At 38.9% G+C, this 24,842-nt stretch overlaps 1 protein-coding gene across 4 annotated transcripts in view; it reads left to right on the top strand.

Annotated features, from left to right (window-relative positions):
- MYO5A (myosin VA) overlaps positions 1-24,842 on the top strand; it is a 200,975-nt gene that overhangs the window by 135,374 nt on the left and 40,759 nt on the right. For all 4 annotated transcript variants that reach the window (XM_082618354.1, XM_082618353.1, XM_082618352.1 and 1 more), the window contains exons 21-28: positions 1,534-1,773; positions 2,776-3,024; positions 5,717-5,810; positions 8,024-8,172; positions 13,698-13,811; positions 20,754-20,897; positions 21,136-21,189; positions 23,341-23,568. In XM_082618354.1, the coding sequence (XP_082474480.1) occupies positions 1,534-1,773; positions 2,776-3,024; positions 5,717-5,810; positions 8,024-8,172; positions 13,698-13,811; positions 20,754-20,897; positions 21,136-21,189; positions 23,341-23,568 (1,272 nt within the window). The remainder of the gene's footprint in view (positions 1-1,533; positions 1,774-2,775; positions 3,025-5,716; positions 5,811-8,023; positions 8,173-13,697; positions 13,812-20,753; positions 20,898-21,135; positions 21,190-23,340; positions 23,569-24,842) is intronic.

The following is a 24,842-nucleotide window of genomic DNA, read 5'->3' as shown; positions in this document are numbered from 1 at the left end:
TAGTTACGGTGAGCAGGAGCTACTCTTCGTTGTGGTGCATGGGCTCTAGGCAAGTGGGCTTCAGTAGTTGTGGCACGCGGGCTCAGTACTTGCAGCGCGTGGGCTTTAGGGCACACAGGCTTCAGTAGTTGTGGCACGCGGGCTTCAGTAGTTGTGGCACGCGGGCTCAGTAGTTGTGGCCTGAGGGCTCTAGAGCATAGGCTCAGTAGTTGTGGCACACAGGCTTAGATGCTCCGTGGCATGGGGGATCTTCCCAGACCAGAGATCTGTCCCCCTCATTGGCAGGCGGATTCTTAACCACTGTGCCACCAGGGAAATGCAAGGCAGTCTTGTTGTTATAAGTTGTTTATAAGTTTAGGGCAATATCTTTTTTTTTTTTAAAGAAAATACAATATAAAATTAAGATTTGTTTGCTTCACTTTATCTTCTTTTTAGCTTTCCTTTTAAAGTTCTCTCCCTACTACCTTTGAATCCCATAAATGGATTTGTGCTGCATTTATAATAGCAATGGGAAATCCTCACTAGAATGGTATTCCTCAAATGTGGCAAACAAGAGTGTCATTTTTTTGTTGCTGGGGAAAAAATCAATAAATCAGTAATAAACTTTGCAGTACCCCAAGTGTCGTCTTCTACAGCCTGCTTACTGGCCATACCCCATGTCCTCAAGCAGAGACCTAATGCACAGTGACATGGTATCAGCAGTAAGGGTAGTGGGTAAATCTCTTATTTTACTAGCACGTGATTCACAGGGTACCAAGTTCTGTTTATTTTCTAAAGGATCACCTGTTGCTTATAGAAATCATGTAGCAATAAGAAACCTAATGCATTTTTTCTTTCTTTATAGACTAGTTTTCTATTTAGTAATCTGGTGCCTTTTATTTAGACAGCTTCTATCTGTATACTCTGTTTATCATCATACATATACATGTAATCATACATATGACATGTGGATATAATACATATTTTTATATGTCTCTCAAATTTCTTCTTTTTTTTTATAGAATGAGTTGAGTTTTTAATTTATTTTTATTTTATTTATTTATTTTTGGATCTGTTGGGTCTTCGTTGCTGCATGCAGGCTTTCTCTAGTTGCGGTGAGTGGGGGCTACTCTTTGTTGCGGTGCACGGACTTCTCATTGCGGTGGCTTCTCTCGTTGCAGAGTGGGCTCTAGGCACGCGCACTTCAGTAGTTGTGGCTCGCAGGCTTAGTTGCTCTGCAGCATGTGGGATCTTCCCAGACCAGGGATCAAACCTGTGTCCCCCGCATTGGCAGGCAGATTCTTATCCACTGCACCACCAGGGAAGCCCTCAAATTGCTTTTTAAAGACTACGTTTCAATCACCTTTTAAAATAATTTTGTGCTTCCATATATTTGTGATAAATACAATCCACATAATACATTATTGCGTCAACTTTTATGTCCTTCCCTTTAGGTAATGTGTGGGTTCTCAGCCTGACATCCATAGGTTGATAGAGTTGAATATTGAGTCTAGTCCAGGGTCTGACGTTACTTGCACTTACTCTCTTCTGCAGATACTCCGTGAGCACAAAGCAGTCATCATTCAGAAGTGGGTCCGGGGCTGGCTGGCTCGCACCTACTACAAGAGGAGTATGCACGCCATCATCTACCTTCAGTGCTGCTTCCGGCGGATGATGGCCAAGCGCGAGCTGAAGAAGCTCAAGATCGAGGCCCGCTCCGTGGAGCGCTATAAAAAGCTCCACATTGGCATGGAGAACAAGATCATGCAGCTGCAGCGCAAAGTTGATGAACAGGTGTGTTTTAAACAGGAGTCCTGAAAGTGCAGCATGCCTAACAACATCCACTGGGGTCATCTCAGCATTGTCTCCTCTTGACTTTACATTTCAGTCTTCGCAAAAAAAGTAAAATAATAATGGCATTAATCAATGTGGAAATAGTGACAAGCTCATAGGTAAGATTATAATTGCAAGGACCAAGGCAGGAAATTATTTTCGAGAATACAGACAGGTTTACTAGCACTCCAAATAGTTAGGACTGAGAGTCATATTGTACTTTATATTCTACAAAGCTCTTTCATCATTATCATTCGTTTGTATATAGTGTATTGTTCCTTTTACAGATGAGTTGTTTAGCATTGAGATGGCAAAAGAAGCAGGAAAATGTCCATGCTTCTGAGGAATCTGCAGTCTATTTGCAGAGATAAAAGTTTGATTTCTTAGAGATAGTTACCAAGTAATATTTAGCACATGCAAATGATATAAAGGTAGTTAGTAATACATAAATACTAAGGATGACAAAGAAAAACAGAAAACAGAATGAAATAGGATTCATCAGAAAGGTTTTCTGAGTGGGAAGAGGAGTTTCCAGATGGTAAACAAAGGGATTTGTAAGAAACTTGTGATTTTGAGGCCATTTTATTATTTTATGCATCACTAGCTGGCACATGGCTTTCAGTAGCACACTGATTTGTTTTCAAAAGCAAGTATAGATTTTCCTATTCCTGGATTAAGAATCAAGAAAGAGAATTTACTGTGGGAACTCACCTTGTGACTATGAGAAAATCACATCTATGTTGCTTATCATGTAAAACAGAAATAATTGTCCCTATTCTCTCTTTGTATCACTAAGAGGGTGCTGATCGTGTTATTTTAAATATTGTCATTAGTAATTTTGGTTAGATACTATATCAGCACTATGATGATATAGCATGAATATGATGAATAGGCATGGTTTTCTCACTAAATACATTTGTGGTGTGTATATTTACTTTTTGTGACTTGTGTGTGTGTGTAAAGAACAAAGACTACAAATGCCTCATGGAGAAACTGACCAATCTGGAAGGAATATACAACTCTGAGACCGAGAAACTACGAAGTGACTTAGAACGTCTTCAACTAAGTGAGGAAGAAGCTAAGATTGCGACTGGACGTGTCCTCAGTCTGCAGGAAGAAATTGCCAAGCTCCGGAAAGACCTGGAACAAACTCAGTGTGAGAAAAAATCCATTGAAGAATATGCTGATAGATACAAACAAGAAACTGAGCAGGTAGGAGCTAATGTTCATATCCCCATCTACTCCTTCCACAAAGGAGTTGTGCTGTCATCTTGACCTGGCCCTTGTGGCTCAATATCGGTTTCAATCGGAGGCAAACACACATTTCAGTTGATTTACTGTTCATTATTAGTGTTTCCCCCAAGCAGCTGTTCCATATGCTGGATGAGTACCTATAGGTCTTTGAGTAAAACCTTTTACTCTCCTAAGAACAGAGGCAAAGCAGTGTTATAAGAAGAGAAGTGATGGCCAAGAACCTACTATACACCCTTTTTCTTTGAATGAATAGATCTGTGTGGAGTGTAGACTCTTTTTTCTTCAGCAGGTTAAAGGTGATTAAGAAGTAAATCACAATGAACTGTCAGTAGCTGATAGTAGGGATCTTTATGGAAACCTGCATTAAGACTGTTTTGAGAAGTCCAACAGGAAAAAAATCCAAATGTCTGCACACTGATTGTAGCCAAGAGCTGCTATGCAGATAGAACAACGAAAATGCTTACAGATTGACCAGTGCTTCCACACTACAAATTTGTATTAACTTATATCAAAACCTTATTAAATACAGAAAACACTAAGGTTCTCAAGCAGTAATGAGATGTATTGGTTAGACAAAGTAAAAATACCTCAACATAAGGCTTACTGGAAAAAAGTAATAGGTTTTCAGAGATTCCACTAGTATTACCATCTTTAAATGAAAGCAGAGTTGACTGATGGCTGTAACTGTGGCAAGAATCCCAATATGCTTTTTCCTTACTGACTTCTGAACCTTAACAGCAGCTTATACAGTAAGAACCTCGAAGGAGCTTAGACACAATTCAGGTAGGATAGTGTAGCTAATAAAGTTGCAATCCTTCCATGGTATTCAGGGTCCTGATAAAATAATCCCTTCTATATCTATAGCAGATCTGGGCTCTGATCTGGAAACGGCAGTGCTATTAATATGTTACTTTGACATAGCAAGCTTGTTCTATCAGAATTCAAATATGTATCCAATGGGATACTGTTGAGGTTTAAGATCTCTCTTTCTTGTGCTCTCTCTCTCTCTCTTTTTTTCCCCATTTCCTGAGTCCCTGGAAGCTTTTCAAATTCCTTCGAAACTATAGAGAATTAAGCTTGGTAGGAGTATTCTCATTTCCTTTTCAAAGTCAAGTTCATACCTTTCTAGTCTGATAGAATAGTATACCTGAACATATTCAGAATTCTCCTTTCGTTTTATTATCTGCTGCCTTCACAAGGATAGCTGTAGGCACTACCATTAATTCTTTTAGATGGAGTGTGGTAATGAGGAAGAATGAAAAAATTTCACTGTGAGAGCTAGCTTTGTGGTCAGGAAAGCTACATTGTCAGTTAGCCTGACCAAGGAGCCTAGAAGGTCCAGCAGAACTGTGGTTCTTAACCAGGAGTGCATTTCAGAATATGCTGGAGAGTTTTTAAAAAGATACCTGCCCAAGCTCTGGGAGTGTGGGCCAGGCGCACGTATTTTGAAAAAGTACCACAAGTGATTGGTTGCATACCCCTGACAAAGAGCAGCCTCTCTCAAGAGCACATAGAGAACTCAGCCTTTCTACTGAGAGCAGATGTTAAGACCTTATCAGCACAGAGGGAAGACACTGGACCATCAGAAGGAACACCTTCTGGCCCGACTTCTGCAGTGGCACAGTGCTGTAATCTCAGCTCCCTGTTCTTCAGGGATCCTTAGTCAGAGAGCCCGCTTTCTCTGTCTTTGAACTCCTGACACTTTCTCTTTATTAGTAAAGCTGTTGCTTTAAGAGTCCCTTGAACTTATGCTTAGAGAAAGGAATTCAAATTTCACTTATAATAAGCACACATTCTATTCCAAAGGTGAACTGTATAAATTATGAACTTAGCAAAGTTTCCTTTGGTTTTGATTTTTGCTTCCTGAGAATCCTTATCCAACCAGGAAATAGAAAGTTAAAGGTCAATATTTTTTTATTGTGATAAAATATGCTTATATGTAACGTAAAATTTACTATTTTAATCGTTTTAAGTGTACAGTTCTGTGGCATTAAGTATATTCACAGTGTTGTAAGGTCAATGTTTAAATGTGGAATAAAAGTTTACAACCTTGCAAAACTCTTGAAAGGAGATGAAAATGAAATTCTCTTTCTCAAGACAGAGAGCAGGGAGCTTTGGAAGGTCTTCAGTGAATTTCCAAAACCAAAATGCCTTTCATATTTTTCTTAACCTCTGTAATCTCTCTGCTTCAATCATGGGTACACATAAACGTTGTGTTAGGCTGTTGGTGTGAAAAGGCATTATCATTGCTTCAAGCGCAAATGCTTACTAGGTGCCGGGCAATTGCTAAATGCTCAAGGTACAAAGTAAAACAACAACAGCAAATCATTTTTGTCCTCCAAGAATTTCTAGTCAATCAGGGAAGTAAAAGTAAATCATTTATAAGGGCTATAAAGAGGCATATTCAGGGTCCTGTAGTAGCCCAAAGGAGAGACATATAATTGCAGGGAGTTTCTGGGAAAGCTTTCTGGAGGTTAATGCTAGAAACAAGTTTGAAGGATGACCAGATATAACTCGGCAAAGAAGTGAGACAGTGAGATGTGGAAGTAAGGAGTGACTGCCAGTGACTGCTGTATGTGTGGTCTTTGTATTCAGTATCGGGCTGCCTCTGTCTGTGGCAGCCATCTCAGTTTATTGTTTCATTTTATAGTTGGTATCAAATCTGAAGGAAGAAAATACTTTGCTGAAGCAGGAAAAAGAGGCCCTCAATCACCTTATCGTGGAGCAGGCTAAGGAGATGACAGGTAAGCCTCACGTGGGCCCAACCTACTGCACTCCAACCAACCTCAGACCAAAGGTTTATAAGTTACAACTTTGCTTAGACTGTCATCAGTAAATATGCAGAGTTCTGGAGGCAAGCACTCTAAATATTTGGTTGAATTAGTTGGTGAACTTGAAAATCTGGTCTCCCTATGTACAAATATCAATTCATATTAGTCAGTATCATATGTGACTTTAAAAAAAATTGTTCTATATGTATGATTTATGGCTTATAGGAGTCCTGTTGTTTTAGGACCAATTCTTGAGCTAATATGTATATGTATATGAGTATGTATCTGTATATATTATTTATTTTGCTAAACCAATGGATATTATTTTCCTAAGATCAACCACTTTTTGCCACCTTAAAAAAAAAGACACTAGATGTGGACATTTATTTCATTTGCTGTTTGTAAGATAAATTAAAATGGTGATAATTTACAAGGAATCCACATGTACATAAACATGAGCTAAGAAAATGTATATCTAAATAAACTACAGTAATGGTGGTAGAAATAGAAAGGAAGAGATTTGATTAGAGTGAAAATATATTATATGAAAAGAATCGTATATCATATACCATTATCATTTTTGATGTGGTATTCAAAAAAGGAGTAAAAATTTTCTAAAGTTTCTAAAAATTTTCTAAAGTTTTGAGATGAGTTATCAAAACAATAATATGTTATTAGTAATGAGGAAATTGAGGGGAACAAGTCTCTGTTTATGAGGCAAATTAACGAGGTCAGTTGTTTGAGTATTAAAATTTGGATGTCAGCTGGGGCCTCCAGATAGAGATGATGTGAAAGCAAATTGAGATGAAAGAGAGAGCCCTCTGTGGTTTTCCCCATACTGCCCCATTCCTCCCAATTAAAGGGAATACTATATAGAAAAGAGAAGAAAATCTGGAATTAAGCCTTATAGGATAAACATAAATAAGGGATAAGGTGAAGAAAAGGAGCCAGAAAAGAAAATTAAGAGGGAAGGAGAAAACAGTCATTGAAGACATGGAAAAAAGGAAGCTAGGATACAGAATGCAGTGGAAAAATCCAGAATGATGAGAATTCTTGTAGGAAAATAGAAAATGTTATTTGATACTGAAAGATAAGAACAAAGACAATAACAGTGGATTTGCCTAAGGAAAATTTGTTGGTAGCCTTGGGCAGCTTCCACAAACTTGTGAGAATAAAAAGCAATTTACAGAATGTTATAGAGAGAAGAAATTCTTTCATTCATTTATTTACAAATTATTAAAGCCCTAGGGTAGGGAAACACTGTATTGGACACCAGGGAGGCAGCTGTGACAAGACACTTGGCAGCCCTTGCCCTCGTGGAGCTGACAGAGAAAGAAATGGTGAAGCAATAGAAGCAGGCAGGGCAGATTAAGGTATACCCACAAAATATGAGGGTAAAATGGGCCATAGTGGTAGGAAGCTTAATGTTTATAAATGTGACTGGGTCAGCTCATTGAGATAAAGCATACAGATGAGATTTAAGGCTTTTTTACTGTGCTTGATCTGCAATCAAGGGCTATTCTCCGATCTCCAGATGATGTCCTATCTAAGTGCCAGCCCCTGGCAACAGAGAGAGCAGAGTGAGGTGGGTAAATGGAAAGGTCAGGTCCCCCAGCAGCACATAGGAGTGGTAACAACAGAGGACCAGGTGTGGGGATCTTACCTGATTAGAATCGAGGGAGTAATAGGACAACAAGGGAGCTCACAGCATTGGGAAATTGTAAGACAGAACCTGGGGACTGAGATGAGTGGAGATACTCTGTAGAGCAGTACAGCTGGGTCCACTGAGAAGTCACCATTTCCCCGGAGGCTTGAGGAATGTCTCTGACTTTTGGGACAAAAGAATTTTATGAATAGCCTGAAACAGAATACTATTGGAATAAAAATGTATACTCTAGTTACTAGATGATGGCTAGTGGAAGTTTATCAAGGATGTGCTATAACCAATGAAATGAACTAGTTCTTTTCATGGAACAATGCAATAGATGATGGTTGTTGTTATTAATAAATTATTCTTTGGTCATGGTATTTTCTCTTTCCCTACCTCCACTAAGATACTCTTCATAGATCATAGTGGTGCTAAAAGTAGAACCCCTCCCAAAGAAACTGGAAGTCAGTGTCCATGTTTGTATTCTTGCATTCTGTGGAGCCATCTTTGGTATGCTTTTCCCTCTCCTTTCTTTCAGAGACTATGGAAAAGAAGTTAATAGAAGAAACAAAACAACTGGAACTGGATCTTAATGATGAAAGGCTGAGATATCAGAACCTTCTGAATGAGTTCAGTCGCTTGGAAGAACGATATGATGACCTCAAGGAAGAGATGACTTTGATGGTTGTGAGTCAAATAGTTTTGATTTTTTTTATATAAAAATTTGAAACATATGCAAAACTAGATAGAAAAGTAGAATGAACCCCCCTGTACTCCATGTACCCATCGCTCAATCCAAAATGGTCAACACATTTCTATCCCCCATTCTACCCTCCATCCCATTCCATCCAATGGATTGGATTGTTTTAAAGCACATCCCAGAAATCATATCACTTTATTCATAAATATTTTGTAAAGTCAAACACTTTGAAGACTGGATTATAAGATAGTATAAACTCAATGTAGGTGGACTTTGTTTTATGTATTGAATGACTTAAAGTAAAATTTGTTTATAAAGCAAATATTTATATAATCAAGTATTATATAGTTTTTGTAGTTTCAAAGATACAGTCCTAGAAAAAGAAAATTCAGCCTCTATTTGTAATAAATTGTCTTATCTATTTCAAGGACTCTTCTGCATCTGCCAAAGTACATTTTGAACTTTTAATAGTTCTGCACACCCTCCCTGTTCTACTTATCCTGCTATCAGGAAACAAAGAGTTCCCTAGCAATCTTGTTCCTACAGCTATCGGCCTTAAACGTAACCTAATGGCACAGATGGCCAGAAATGCTCTGAAATATCTGTTATAAAACACAAGGTAATTTGGAGGGGAGTGGCCAAGACGGCAGAGTAGGAAGACCCTGAGCTCACCTCTCACAGGCACGCCAAGATTATAAATATTTACAGAGCAGCTGTATATAAGAATGACCTGAAGACTAGCAGAAACTATTTTATGAAACTAAAGATATAAAAGGGAACCTCAACAAGATGGGTAGGAGGGGTGGAGACATGGTATAGTCAAGACCCACACGCCATGTAAATGACCCACAAACAGGAAGATAAACACAATTGCAGAGGTTCTCCCCAAGGCACAAGGGGTCTGAGCCCCACATTGGGCTTCCCAGCCTGGGGTTCCTGCACCAGGAAAACAAGTCCCCAGGCATCTGGACTTGAAGGCAGTGGGGCTTGTGTACAAGAGAGCCACAGGGCTGTGGGAAACAGAGACTCTACTCTTAAAGGACATATACAAAATCTCACATGTCCAAGACCCAGTGCAGAAGCAGTAATTTGAAAGGAGCCTGGTTCAGACCTACTTGCTAACCTTGGAGAGCCTTCCAGAGGGCATGAGGCCACTGGAGCTCACCTGGGGACATAGACATTGGCTCCAGGCATTTTGGGGAGCTCCAACCATGAGGACACTGCTGCAGACAAGTTTCATTTTGGAGTCCTCCCTCTAGCCTATTAGGGCCAGAGGTTTACCTGCTCACAAGTGAGCTGACACCAGCCCCATGAGCCCCCCATCCAGCCACCCTGGTCACTGACCCATCCATCAGTAGCCTGGGACCAGCCTTGAGACACACCCCAGGCTATGCAGCCTGCCACACCAGAACCCAAACCCACCCACCAGCCGGCTGGCAGTTATTGCACTAGGTAGGACCTGGAAGCCAACCAGGCTGAGGGCCATCCCAATGTACCAGTGCATCCAAGTAATGATTCCCACCACAACAGAAGGGCCCATGCAGCCCACATAGGGGTACCCGTAGAGCATATAGATCTGGTGACTAAAAGGATGGGCTGCTGGGGCCCATATGATGTCTCCTTCATAAGGCCACTTCTCCAAGACTGGGAATCATAAACAACCTACCTAATGCACAGAAATAAACACAAACAATAAGCAACACGAATAGATAGAGGAATATATTCCAAACAAAGGAACAAGACAAAACCCCAGAAGAAGAACTAAAGTGGAGATAAGCAATCTACCCAATAAAGAGTTCAAGGTAATGATCATAAAGGTGTTCAGTGCACTCGGGAAAAGAATGAATGAACATAGTGATAAGTTTAACAAAGAGAAAATATAAAGAAGAACCAAACAGAGTTAAGGAATACAATAACTGAAATTTTAAAATACACTAGAAGGAATCAACAGTAGGTTAGATGATACAGGGGAATGGATTGGTGAACAGCAAGACAGAGTAGTAGAAATCAACAATTCAGAACAGCTAAAAGAAAAAAGAATTTTAAAAAATGAGGATAGTTTGAGAGAGGCCTCTGGGATAACATCAAGCATAATGACATTCTCATAGGGGTCCCAGAAGGGGAAGAGAGAGAAAGGGGCAGAGAACTTATTTGGAGAAATAATAGCTGAAAACTTAGCTAACCTGGGAAAGAAAACAGACATCCAGGTTCAGGAAGCACAGAGAGTCTCAAACAAGGTCGACCCAAAGAGGTCAACACCAAGACACATTATAATTTAAATGCTAAAAATTAAAGATAAAGAGAGAATCTTAAAAGCAGCAAGAGAAAAGCAACTAATTACATAGAAAGTATTTCCTTGAGACTGTAAGCTGACTTTTCAGCAGAAACTTTGCAGACCAGAAGGGAGTGGCATGATATATTCAAAGTGATAAAAGGAAAAACCTACAACCAAGAATACTCTACCCAGCAAAGCTATCATTCCAATTTGAAGGGAAGATAAAAAGATAAAACAAGCAAAAGCTAAAGAATTCAGGACCACTAAACCTTTTAACAAGAAATGTTAAAAGGACTTCTCTAGGCAGGAGAGAAAAGGCCACAACTAGAAAGAGAAACTCTCACTGATAAAGGTAAACATACAATATCGGTAGTAGATCAATCACATATAAATCTAGTAGGAAGGCTAAAAGACAAAAAAGTAGTAAAATAACCTATATCCACAGTGTGTAGTTAAGGGATACACAAAACAAAAAGATGTAAAATATGATGACAAAAACACTAGTCGTGGGGAGGGGACTAAGAATGCATGGTTCTTATAATGCATTTGAACTTGAGATCATCATATTTAAATAATTAAATATATTTGAATATGTATGTATATGTATATATGTGTGATTGAACCTCATTTATTGTTTTTATGAACGTCATTGTAACCACAAACATATTATAGATACACACACACACAAAAAAGAAAGTAGTCCAAATATAACACTAAAGACAGTCATCAAATCACAAGGGAAGAAAGCAAAAGAAGAAAGGAACAAAAAAGAACTACAACAACCAGAAAACAACTAACAAAATGGCAGTAAGTACATACCTATCAATAATTACTTTCAATGTAAATGGACTAGGTGCTCTAATCAAAAGACATAGAGTGGCAGAATGGATAATAGGAACAAGACAAATACACAGACACCTGTGAGAGACTTCAGTTCTAAAGACACACAGACTGAGAGTGAGGGGATGGAAATATGTATTCCATGGAAATGGAAAGACAGCTGGGATAGCAATAGTCAGACAAAATAGACTTTAAGACAAACACTATAACAAGAGACAAAAAAGGACATTACATAATGACAAAGGGATCAATCCAACAAGAAAATATAACAGTTGTCAACATATGTTCACCCAACATAGGAGCACCTGAATACATACAGCAAATATTAACAAACATAAAGGAAGAGATTGACAGTGACACAATAATAGTAGGGGACTTTAACACCCCACTTATATTAAAGGACAGATCATCCAGAAGATTGAAATCATATCAGGTATCTTTTCCCACCACAATGCTATGAGACTAGAAATCAACTACAAGAAAAAAAACTTGAAAAAGCAAACACATGGAGGCTAAGCAAAACACTACTAAACAACAAATAGGTCACTGAAGAAACCAAAGAAGAAATTTTTTAAATACCCAGAGACAAATGAAAGTGGAAACAAAATGATTAAAATCTACGGACTGCAGCAAAAACAGTTCTAAGAGGGAAGTTTAATGGTGATACATGCTACATCAGGTAACAAGAAAAATCTCAAATAAACAATCTAACCTTACACCTAAAGGAAGTAGAAAAAGTACAAACAAAACCCAACATTAGTAGAAGGAGAAAAAAAAAGATCAGAGTGGAAATGAAATAGAGACTAAAAATCAGTTTAAAAGATGAACAAAACTAAGAGCTGGTCTTTTGAAAAAAATAAGCAAAATTGATAAACTATTAGCCACACTCATCAAGACAAAAAGAGAGAGCCCAAATAAATAAAATCAGAAATGAAAGAGGAGCGGTTACAGGCAACACCACAGAAATACACAGTATCATAAGAGATTACTACAAACAATTACATGCCAATAAAATGAAAAACCTTGAAGAAATGGACAAATTCCTGGAAACATACAATATCCCAATACTAAATCAGGAAGAAATAGAAAATATGAACAGATCAAATATCAGAAATGAAATTGAATCAGCAGTGAGAAACTCCCAACAAAAAACATTTAAAGAAGAGTTAACACCTATGCTTCTCAAACTATTCCAAAAAATTGAAGAGGGAGCAGTTTCCCAACTCATTCTGTGAGGCCAGCATCACACTGATACCAAAACCAGACAAAGATATCACACACACACAAAAAGAAAATTACACTAATGAACATAGAACATACAGGTTGGGCTGGGCTGAGGGGCTTTCAACTGCCCCTGGGAGCTGGCTTCCCTGTGGTTGCACAGATGGGTCTGCTCTCTATAAGCCTGGATGTTGGAAGGAAAGAGGCAAAAAGCTCTTTGTGGCTTCTGGCTCTTTTCCTGCACCTGGGAAGGAGTAAAGGAAATTGGACAGATCCCAAAGCTCTTGGAGGCCTTTCTGAAGCTCTCAGGATTTATATCCCTAGAAAATCCAGGCCACTGAACCTTTCCATGTCTTCTGCTGGGGGCACCCTAGGAGTGAGGGGCCCAAACCCAGCCTTTTTATTCCTTCTTCCTTCAAGTCATTCTCTAACCCCTTTTCCTACAGAAAGGAAGGGACTACAATTGCTTAACTTTTCTGTTCCCCACAAGCTTTCGGAACACTAGTTCATAGGTACCACATGCCATAAAAGTGTCACCTGGACTCCCTGAATTAATAACCCAAGGATCTTCCCAGGATTCTTCGAGCAGCTTCCTTGCCTCTTCTGCACACTCATCCTTCCCACTGCTGACTCCAGAGATTCAGCTTCAGGCATAAAACCAACAGAAATTGTAGTCGCCTAAGTGGAAACCCCCTTCCCCGACTTTTTTTTTTTTTACCATTTATGCCCAAATACGGTGCAGTAAAATGATGATGCTATCATTAAATATATCCTATGAACTTTTTGGTAGGTTTTATTTGATTGCAACATGGAAGTCAGTTGCAGTCCTTAGATGCTGAGGCATCATACCTATGCTTCACCCAGTGCGACTAGCCACTCACAACTTTAAAAGGCGGACTCTGCCAGTAATCACAGATGATTTTTGTTTGAGTATTTGGTTTTGTGACTGTGCTTGTCATGCCCTCCTGGTGCATCTTTCTCATTCTTTGAGGAGCTCTGAAGGTGACCCTTTTGTAAGAGTTTGTTAATACAACATGGAACAGATCGTTTGGGCATGAGAACATTAAGTCAGTGAGTGAGGATTAGAACCGAGTTAAGGTGGGTGCTGTCTTAACTATGCCTAGTTCAATTATTTAATTATGTTGTGTTAACTATAACTGCTTATTTGTCTTGCAGAATGTGCCTAAGCCTGGACACAAGAGAACAGACTCCACCCACAGCAGCAATGAGTCCGAATACACCTTTAGCTCTGAAATTGCAGAAACTGAAGACATTCCATCAAGGACAGAGGTACATTTTAGACACCTATCAGTAAAAGTAAGATGTGCCCATGCTGTTACTAACAGAGAACATTTTCTTTGCAGGGAGGACCCCATTTGTCCATAAACGTAACATTTGTTTTATGCTGTTTATTCTTCATAAGTGACTTAAAGGCGCTTAATTAGCTGTGTACATACATACTTACTGCATATTTTTTTGTCAATAAACATTTTAATTTTCATTTTTAATGTAATTTTGAGGATCAGATTTTCCCTTCTGTAATTCCCTTTTACACCTTAACATGTTCTATGTGCAAAAAACATAGCCTGTCATGAATTTATTTCAGACTGAGGTAAATTATTTGAAAAGCAAGCCCTCTGTCCTAGAATATTACAAATACCAGTGCCCAAGAGTTTAGCAAAATTGCTGCCTGTTTGATGATAGTTTGTACCAATGTAATTCTCTCCCACAAAAATGCATGAAAAACAGCTTATAAATCTGCCTTAGTGTTTTGTGTTACATGGTTTGAAATCAAAATGACATGTTACTGTAACTCCAAGAGTACAGTGACTTTAAGTTAGATTGTTCCCAAACCAATTCTCAGATCTTCTTCAAATATGACATTAGTTTCTGTAATGGGTAATTCAGGCACAACTCTTCTATTTTTGTATCATATTCTGAGAGAATGGCCAAGTCAGAAATAGACTGCTTCTGGCAGAACAGCTGAAAAAATTGAATAATTCTTTCCTTTCTCATCTTAATTCCACTTGGGATGAAAAGTTTCTCCATCTCATTCTGTTCCTTTTAAAGAAAAGTGTCATATAATTGGACTCATACATAGGAGAGGGCTAAGTTGCTGGCCCAAGGTCACAGCTTGTACGTGGCAGAGCCAGTATTCTAACTGAGGCTTGTCTGTTCAGAGCTCCACACTCTGCCTCCTTGCACTCAGGGGTTCTACACTGAGGTTCTCCAGTCCCATTTCTGTCTACAGATAACATTAGGCTGGGGACATTGATACAGCAGTATGGCCTGTATATAGCAGGACAGAGGTTGTTCAAGTTATCTGTTGACTTTAGTGGTTTCAAACTACAGCAATTCATTATTGCCCAGAGTTCTTTGGGGTTTTGTTTTTTCTTTTTTTCTTGAATTTTTGAATTTTATTTATTTTTTTATACAGCAGGTTCTTATTAGTTATCCATTTTATACATATTAGTGTATATATGTCAATCCCAATCTCCCAATTCATCCCCCGCTCCCCCACCCCGCTTTCTTCCCTTGGTCTTGGTGTCCATATGTTTGTTCTCTACATCTGTGTCTCTATTTCTGCCTTGCAAACTGGTTCATCTGTACCATTTTTCTAGATTCCACATATATATGTTAATATACAGTATTTGTTTTTCTCTTTCTGACTTACTTCACTCTGTATGACAGTCTCTAGGTCCATCCACATCTCTATAAATGACCCGATTTCATTCCTTTTTATGGCTGAGTAATATTCCATTGTGTATATGTACCATTCGTCTTCTTTATCCATTTGTCTGTCAATGAGCATTTAGGTTGATTCCATGACCCGGCTATTATAAATAGTGCTGCAATGAACATTGGGGTGTATGTGTCTTTTTGAATTATGGTTTTCTCTGGGTATATGCCCAGTAGTGGGCATTACATTTTTAAACTCAAAAGTCTTATATGCTTTACCTAATTTTTACTAGTAATAGTTTTTGTCAGGGTCTCTATTCTTTTCAAGTTTTCTCCAGATTCTTACAGATTTGAGGGGAGTGGTAACCTTTTCATTTCTGTTCTCACTTGTTTTCTGTCAAGTCTTTTCTCAAGTTAAGACATAGATTAGAGTGGGATTTGGTACATTTTTCATCTTTTTTGAATAATGAAGTGTGAATTGTGCTCCAGAAATCACCTACAGATCTTGGATTATTGTTAGTGTCTGTCATGTGCACTGACCACCAACAGTAGGTCATACACTGGAAGTCTTCTCTCAGTAATGAGGAAGGCTGTTGACTGAACTAGTCATGCTTGTTGCTTGTGACTAAGTGCATGCATCTGAGATGTGGCTGGCTTTGGTTAGTGCTGTCTTTACCATGGGACAGACTACAGTAACTCTCCTCCTTGGGACTGAGTCCATAACCTTAGCCTCAATCTCTCTGTGTTTCAGTTTCCTCATCTGTGAAGTGGCAATGCTATTATTATCTTACTTTATAGTGATATTTTGAAGATTAAATGAGTTAATTTTTATAAAACACTTGTAGCAGTGTTGATACATAGTAAGTGTTCAAAAAACAAAGGTTTTTGCTCTAATAAACAGACTTCCAGTGACCACCCTACAATTCTGACTGGGTGTGGCCAGGATCAGAAAGATGGAAATCTACACAACTAGTAATAGAAAAAGAGAGATTGACTATCAGAAGGGAAATTGTGCAGGACATAACTTTGTACTTCGAATTACTTATGACTTGCAGGTTTGCATTTCTTCCTGCAACTACCTCTGTAATGGCCAGGTTTACAAATTGCCCCTTTCAAACTAAAGGAAAACTTTCAACTCCTATGTGTAATATTCCCAAGTAGCTCTTTTAGAATCCAGTGCCAGGATAATAATGGGATCACTCTTGTTTATGAATTGATTTTTTTAAAATTAAATTGTTTTGAAACACAGAATTCCGACCTTAGTCATGTAATAATAGCAAAATTTGATGTAAAAATAAAAGATTAATGTCTCTCTAGTCACAAATCAGAAACCTGTGATTGGTTGTTCACAAGACACAATGACACCTCCATTGCTGTTTCTCTCTGAAGAACTCACCTGACAGCTCCACTTGCCTTGCAGCCCTCCCACACTTCCTGCATCTTCGTGGATTGGGGTTATTTTTTTGGAACCATTGCTTCTCCGCACTCTGTAATGCCCCTTTCTTAGTAGCCGTTAACTAATTATCTCAGTTCTGCTACTGCTGTCGAGCTTCCTCATACCTGTCAAATCCAGGGAAAGCGTCACCATAACTTTCTCAGCTATTGTCAGCAGTAATTCCAGAATGACTGCCAGGCCTGTCATGGTAATTTTGTGAACAAATTCTGTTATCTTCCTGATTTTCCTCTAATGAGAGACTGTTGCTATTTTTTAGATTAGTTTTATTATTATTTTTTTATTTTATTTTTTTTTATTTTTGCTGTGCTGGTTCTTCGTTTCTCTGGGAGGGCTTTCTCTAGTTGCAGCAAGCGGGGGCCACTCTTCATCGCGGTGCGCAGGCCTCTCACTATCGCGGCCTTTCCTGTTGCGGAACACAGGCTCCAGACGCGCAGGCTCAGTAGTTGTGGCTCACGGGCCTAGCTGCTCCGCGGCATGTGGGATCCTCCCAGACCAAGGCTCGAACCCGTGTCCCCTGCATTGGCAGGCAGATTCTCAACCACTGCACCACCAGATAAGCCCCTGGCAGGAGTTCTTTAGACCCAACCAATTTGTCAATTACTTGCCGCACAGTCTTAATTTGGATGTTTGGTGGTCCTCTGGGTGGATCTTATCAAGTCCAAAGAGATAGAGCAATAGGAGAATGAGAAAGACTGAGGGGGAAAAGCGTTGGCCTCAGTGCGCTTCTTCACGGCCAGAGAACTGGTCTCTGCCAGATCCTGCAGGCGACGTCAGCTGCCACTTAACGGGCTACTTGAATCTACATGGCTCAGGATAAGTCCCAGCCACCCTTCAGAGGGCAGCTGTAGCCCAGTAGGTGGATCGAGATTATGGCCTTTGAGGCCCCGCATTGGGTGCCAGAAAAGATGTTGCAGGAAAGAGAATGGGGTGCGAGAAGATGGTCACATCCCAAGTCATGTCTGAGTCCCTGGGATGGCCGTCAAGTGTGGGTTCTTGGCTTTGTGCAAGCAAGAATTCAAGAGCAAGACATAGTAAAGTGAAAGAAGGTTTGTTCAGGGAAATACACACTCCATAGACAGAGTGTGGGCCATCTTGGAAGGCAAGAGGCCTAGATTAGTTTTAAAGCTTCACTTTCTTGGAAAAGCCCTAGATGACAAAGTCCTAACAAAGGAAAGAAAGCAAAACAAAACCCCAGACACTTCCCTGAGCCAGATGGCCCAAACTTCCTTCTTGCTTACGTGGTATAGAGAGGACAATATCTCTTTGATTATACGTGTCATTAGGGATAAGAATGGGCACCATTTGGAGCTCTCTTAATTATAAACATTATGCCTCAATTTTTGCAGTTGTCAAATGTTCCTATCTATAGGTACGATGATGAAATATATTAATTCATAGAACGAAGGCTTCTATCATAGTGTGAAAAAAGGATTAAATAGTTAAAAGTTTTCAGGGATACATACACCATTAATAGAGGAACAAACATTAAAATACATAAGATAGAATGTTTACATTATAAATAAGCTAAAATATAAGTATTTGTGGGATGTATAGAAATGAATTTTTGTATGAATGAAATTCTGTAGTAATTTCATACCCAGGGAAGATGTTACCTCTGTTCTACTAAGTCAGGACAGACTTTATGGTGAAGGTCATAGACCTAAACTTTTTGTTACTCTGAGCAGTGCAAAAGTGGACAGATGGACTTACCTGGTGGTGCAGTGATTAAGAATCCGCCTGCCAATGCAGGGGACACAGGTTTGAGCCCTGGTCTGGGGAGATCCCACATGCCACTGAGCCCATATGCCACAACTACTGAGCCTGTGCTCTAGAGCCCAAGAGCCACAACTGCTGAGCCCGTGTGCCACAACTATTGAAGCCAGTGCACCTAGAGCCTGTGCTCCACAAGAAGAGAAGCCAGCACAATGAGAAGCCCAGGCACCACAACAAAGAGTAGCCCCTGCTTGCTGCAACTAGAGAAAGCCCGCACGCAGCAATGAAGACCCAACACAGTCATAAATAAATAAATAAATAAATAAATAAATAAATAAATTATTTTTTTTTAAAAAGTGGACAGAAAGAAAAAGACCAGGTCTAACTAGTTTGTAGATAAATGACCCTGACAGCCTATAAATGTCCCACTTCTTAGTTTAGTTGATTCTTCTTAGGTGTTTTTTTAGAACTGGAATAATACTGAACTTAGCACTACCAAGAATTCACAAAAGATCAAAGATTGCTCATGAATATAAAAATTATTCAACCTCATCAAAAGACAAAGAAATATAAATTAAAACAATAATGAAATACCACTACTGGTCTACCAGCTGAGCCAATTTTTTAAAGTGATAACAGTCATTGCTGTTCTAGGCAAGCTGGTGGTTGCTGATGGAGGTATAAACAGGCTCAACCAATTTAATAGACTTAAAAACATTAATGTTTAAATATTTATGTACTAGGTTGTTTATTTTAGTATATTTCAATAGCAAAAAATTAGAAATAACCCCAGTGGTCACCAGTAAGGTAATAGCTAAGCAAATGATGGTACATATGTCAATACAACCATTAAGAATTGTGCTTTCAAGTATCATATTATAAATTTGGAAAACGATTGTAATATGATGCTAAGTTTTAAAGACAGTATAAAATTATAATGAAAGTATTATTCCAGTTCTTTAAATTTATTAAAAAAAGACTGGACAAAAATTGTGGGGTTTCTCTGGATATGAGATTATGCTTACAGTTCTCTTCTTTGTACTTTTCTTATTTCCTAAACTTATTTTGCTTTTATACGAGGAGAAAACATTTTTTTAAAAATTGACAATTGGAAATATAAGATTTGCTGATCAGTTAAGAATTATACTTCGATCATTTAATTAAATAAATAAGTTGTTGTTACTATTCTCTTTCTCTCTAACAAAAAGAGGCTCTTAATCCTCTCCATTAAATCTAATGATACAATTCTTTCTCTTCTTACCTCATTAAAAATTCAAACCCAAAGTAAAGAAAGTAAAACAATTATGGAGCCTCCAGAATTTCTATGATGGTGGTTAGGGGTTAATTATTTCCTTTTGCTTAGCTTTAGTTAGTGTATCTTTATTTATCCTACTAGTTCTCCCTGTGACTCTGTTTTAGAAACAATTGACATGCTTTTAAATGCTACTAGGTTATCTTTCAGTTTATTAAGGGCTGTATATATGTTGGTTTTTTAGTTTTCTCTCTGACCTCAATATATTTATGCTAACATCTCACCTTTTCAAAAATCATTTTTCCTAGTTACAAAAGTAGTACATGCTCATTGTAAACAATTCAAATACAGAAATGTGTGAAGTAGAAAATGAAACTTTCCCACAGTACCTCCCATTCTCTAAGATAACCTCAATGGCCTTCTAGATATTTGTTTGCCATGTGCTAGGTATACTTAAAAGTCACGTATATTGGGTTTTTTTTTTTTTTTAAGAAAAATGAGATACTATCCTGCAACTTGTTCATTTCACTTAATACTTTTATCTAGAACATATTTATCTACTCATGTAGATCTACTTCATTATTTTTAACAGCTATAAAATACTTCATAGTTTGGCTATACCATAATTTATTTAAGCAGCTCTCCTATTGACCAACATTTGAGTTCTTTTTAGTTTTTTTCAATTACAAAAAATATTACAGTGAACATCTTTCCCCATATATTTTTGTGTACTTGTGTATTTGTGTAGGATTAATTCTTAAACATATATTGCTATGTTTGTCCTATGTTAAAGAATATACAGACTTAAATTTTAATAAATGCAGCTAACTTGCCCTTCCAAAGGGCCTACTTATAACTTCCACCAATATCTTATAAGACACTGTTACTAACACATGGCCTTATTAATCTTATTAGTCTTTGCCAATATGATAGGGGGAAAGTGGTACCTTGCTGTTGTTTAATTCGCATTTTTCCATTTATTAGCTGGTTGGATGTGTTAGTTGTGTATTCTTTGGCCATTTATATTTCTTCTATAAGTTTGCCTGTTTCTCTGTTGAGTTGTTCATCATTTTCTCATTGGCTTGTACATCTTCCGAACCACCTTGACCATCTTCTGATTTCTGGGGTTTAGGAGCCAAGCGAGAAGAAAGTGCCTCTGGACATGTCATTGTTCCTCAAGCTCCAGAAGCGGGTCACAGAGCTGGAGCAGGAGAAGCAGGTGATGCAGGATGAGCTGGACCGCAAGGAGGAGCAGGTGCTCCGAAGTAAGGCAAAGGTGCGCAGTGCTCTCCCACCCTAGGGCCATGGCAAACAGAGTTCTGCAGTCTCTTCTTTAACGGCAACTCAGCCCAGAAGTACTTTAACTTTAACCAAGTAGGTTTTGGTTCAAGTAGTGAGGGCTTAACTCTCCTCACTCTTTTCTGCTGAGCTAGGAAATATTCTAAGAGTAAAAATGTGACAATTAAAATATAACTACTTACTTATAAAGTTTTTAACTTTGTGTGTTTCCCTAGGAAGAAGAAAGACCACAAATTAGAGGTGCAGAACTGGAATATGAGTCACTCAAGGTAATGGGAAGTTTCAGCCCGAGACTTTGAATATCTTGTGGCGAGAGACCTGCTCAGAGCTTCTTTCTCTCAGAGAACATCCTTAAGGGCACCTGAGGCCCTAGCTTAAGGCTTATTCAGGCATTAGTTGTAGCCCTGTGTCATTCCCTTTTTAAAATTCTCTTTCATATAGGCTAGAGTTCAGTCTAAGCAGAAGCAGGAGCAGTAGCTGCCATTTGAGGCTGTAGAAGGTAGTAAAGGACACGGACCCAGGTGACAGACTGCCTGGGTTCAAATGCTAGATCTGCCACTCTATGACTGTGTGCAAATTCTCCTTTCTGTGCCTTGGTTTTCTCATCTATAAAGCGGGAATAATGATAATATGTATCTTATAGGACTGTCATGAGGATTATATGAAGTAATTCATGTAAACTGCTTAGAATAGTGCCTAGCACATCATAAGGACCCAACAAATGTTGGCTGCTGTCGTTATCTTCATCATTTTAAAATACAAGCACTTTATACGTCAGCCTTAATTTTTAACAACAATCCTGCAAGTAAGCATTTTAATTCCCATTTTATAGATGAAGCAATTGACACTAAGAAGCATAAGTAACTTCCCTAAGATGACCCCACTAGAAACCGACAGGAATGGAATTTGAACATTGGTATCTCTAGCTCCAAACCCCGTGCTCGAACCATCAAACCCCACTGAAACTATGTGTTTGTAGAGAAAGACAGTTCCCAAGTATTAGCTTAATGTTTCTTGAAATGTGGTCCCTGGGCCATCTGCATCAACATGACCTGGTAATTTGATGGAAATGCAAATTTATAGGCCTCACACCGAACCTATTGAATCAGAAACCATGGGGGTGGCACCAAGCCATCCGTCCTCCGGGTGATTCTGATGCACATTAAAGTTTGGGAAACATGGCATCAGAGCTTAGGTGTCGAAGTAAAGACATTCATACATTTTCATATAGCAATTTCATATTTCAAATAGCAATATGAATCTGATTACCAGTTGGTAGGAGACTGGGGATAGGAAGGAGCATTCATTTTCACATTTGAATGGACTAATTCATGAAAGAAAGTGTTATAAATTCTTAAACTAGGGGAAAAAAAGGACTTTAAATAGTCTTACTATAACATGTTGAAAGGTCTAATATGGTGCTATAAACCTAAGATTGCTTCTCTGGAAGAAATGGTAAAATATTTTATTTTTGTATGGAAGTGTCTCACTTCCACTATCATAAAGCCTTAATGTCATGTGCTAAATAAATCAGCATGGTGCTTTTAAATGCCCGTCTGCTTCACTATTTCCCAACCAGTATCCTGTGACATTTGTATTTTAGGGTCAGTAAATAGAGTTTAGCGTCAGATCTCTATTCTGGGTTCCATTGCCGTTGTTTGAGCAGAGCCTACAAAGGGCAGCACTAACTGGTGTTGGGAGGATGGCTGGTAGTATGTGAAAGTATGGAGATGGTAAAGGATGTGTATGTCCATCTAGATGACTGAAGGAAGAGGTCGCCCATCCTCTCCTCCTGCTTCTCAAGGCTTCCGCCAGCAGCTTCACAAGCATGTCACACAGGAAAGAAGCTTCAAAAATATATTGTTTGTTGCTATTGAAACACTATAGAGGATTTTATTAGTTTAAATGCTATGTAATTTTTAAATCAGAAGTTAAAAGCCTAAAATTTCAGTGGTCTTTCCCCTCTCCTTTACAAAAGAAATAAGAGGGTACTACTCAACACTTCAAGGATCTGCTCTCTGAACCATTCATTGGAAATGCCCTGACCATTTGGACCTTCATATTTGTGCTTGTATTTACCCATAAAGAAAACCTGGGCTTCTTAGTACTGAGATAAACTCAACCCTTAGGACTCAGCATTCTCTTCAGGCCTGTGTCCACACCCTGGGCGGCCTGGAATAAATTTGATTCTGGAATTTAGGTTGATGAAGCAAACTACCATTCACCTTGCTCAATTCCACTTGACATTGACTTTCTTAATTTTCAGAGCAGAGTTCCCAGTAGAACCAGGGGAGCCATTCACTAGGGGAGCTCTGGCAATCTTTTCCAGCAGAATTCTTCTACTATCTTAGGGAAGGATGAGTATTCCAGTGTAAAGTTGAGGATGACAGTGATGAACTATTCTTTGTCTCTTCATACAGCGTCAAGAACTAGAATCAGAAAACAAAAAACTGAAAAATGAGCTGAATGAGTTACGCAAGGCCCTTAGTGAGAAAAGTGCCCCCGAGGTGACCGCTCCAGGTGCACCAGCCTACCGTGTCCTCATGGAGCAGCTGACCTCTGTGAGTGAGGAGCTCGATGTCCGCAAGGAGGAAGTCCTCATCTTAAGGTCTCAACTGATGAGCCAGAAAGAGGCCATCCAACCCAAGGTAAGCATGAGCAAGTGGCTCAGGTGGGTGTTTGGGGACTGGCCTCTTTCTTCCTACCCTTTCCCTCCAATTTATAACAAAGCAAACATTTAAGAGCATTTTTAGTCTAATTGAGGAGATCATCATTTTTGGGGAAAAATCTCAATGTTGTTTTAAAACTGTTGCAAATACCAATTGGAATGAACAAGAAGCGAATGATATCCCAAATGCTCTTCAAAGTTTCACCACTCACTCATGAGCAAAGGGCTTTTAAAATTAATCATTTTTTAGTAATCTGGTCATGATAAATTTTGATCAAAAATACAATTCTATTAAATACAAAAATCCATAAGTTATCTTGCTGTGGGAAGGCATTAAATACAATTTTAATAGGGGTAAGACAGGAATAAAGACACAGACCTACTAGAGAATGGACTTGAGGATATGGGGAGGGGGAAGGGTAAGCTGTGACAAAGTGAAAGAGCGGCATGGACATATATACACTACCAAATGTAAGGTAGATAGCTAGTGGGAAGCAGCCGCATAGCACAGGGAGATCAGCTCGGTGCTTTGTGACCGCCTGGAGGGGTGGGATAGGGAGGGTGGGAGGGAGACGCAAAAGGGAGGGGATATGGAAACATATGTACATGTATAACTGATTAAATTTGTTATAAGGCAAAAAATTAAAAAAAAAATACAATTTTAAATTATTTGTTGAAAATCGCCTGTTTAAAGATAGAAAAGATAACACATGAAAAGGTTAGAAATGAGATCAGTGAGTAGAAGTGACATGGAGATGATTTCTGCTCACTTCAAGAAGTTCTGTTTAATGGTGGGAGTTGTCCCAGCTAGGAGGGGCTGTGTTTAGTGATTCCACAGAAGGGACCCAGGCTGAAGCATATAGATGGCCCTTTGAACGCCTTCCCTGACCTCAGATAACTTGAGATCCAACTGCCATGTGTTGGTGAGAAATAGACCTTTTAGTCATTTGACATCGGGGGGAATCTGAATAATCATCTTAAAACCTGGTTTATGTTCCTGCCCATGTTCATGAAGCAAAGTGTTACCAAGAATTAGGCAATCAAGTATCCCAGCTGCATGACCTGCCACATAAAAAATGACCATAAGACAGAGAATGACACATACCATATGATTTCACTTAGTATGTGTGAAATCTAGAAAACAAAACAGAAACAGACTCATAGATAGAACAAACTAGTGTTTGCCAGAAGGGAGGGGGTTAGAGGGTTGGGTGACATAGATAAAGGGGATTCAGAGTTACAAACTTCCAGTTA

The sequence above is a fragment of the Mesoplodon mirus genome (assembly GCF_964341445.2).
Source record: "Mesoplodon mirus genome assembly, chromosome: 4".
Lineage (NCBI taxonomy): Eukaryota > Metazoa > Chordata > Mammalia > Artiodactyla > Ziphiidae > Mesoplodon > Mesoplodon mirus.
This window is presented reverse-complemented; position numbering and strand designations above follow the sequence as displayed.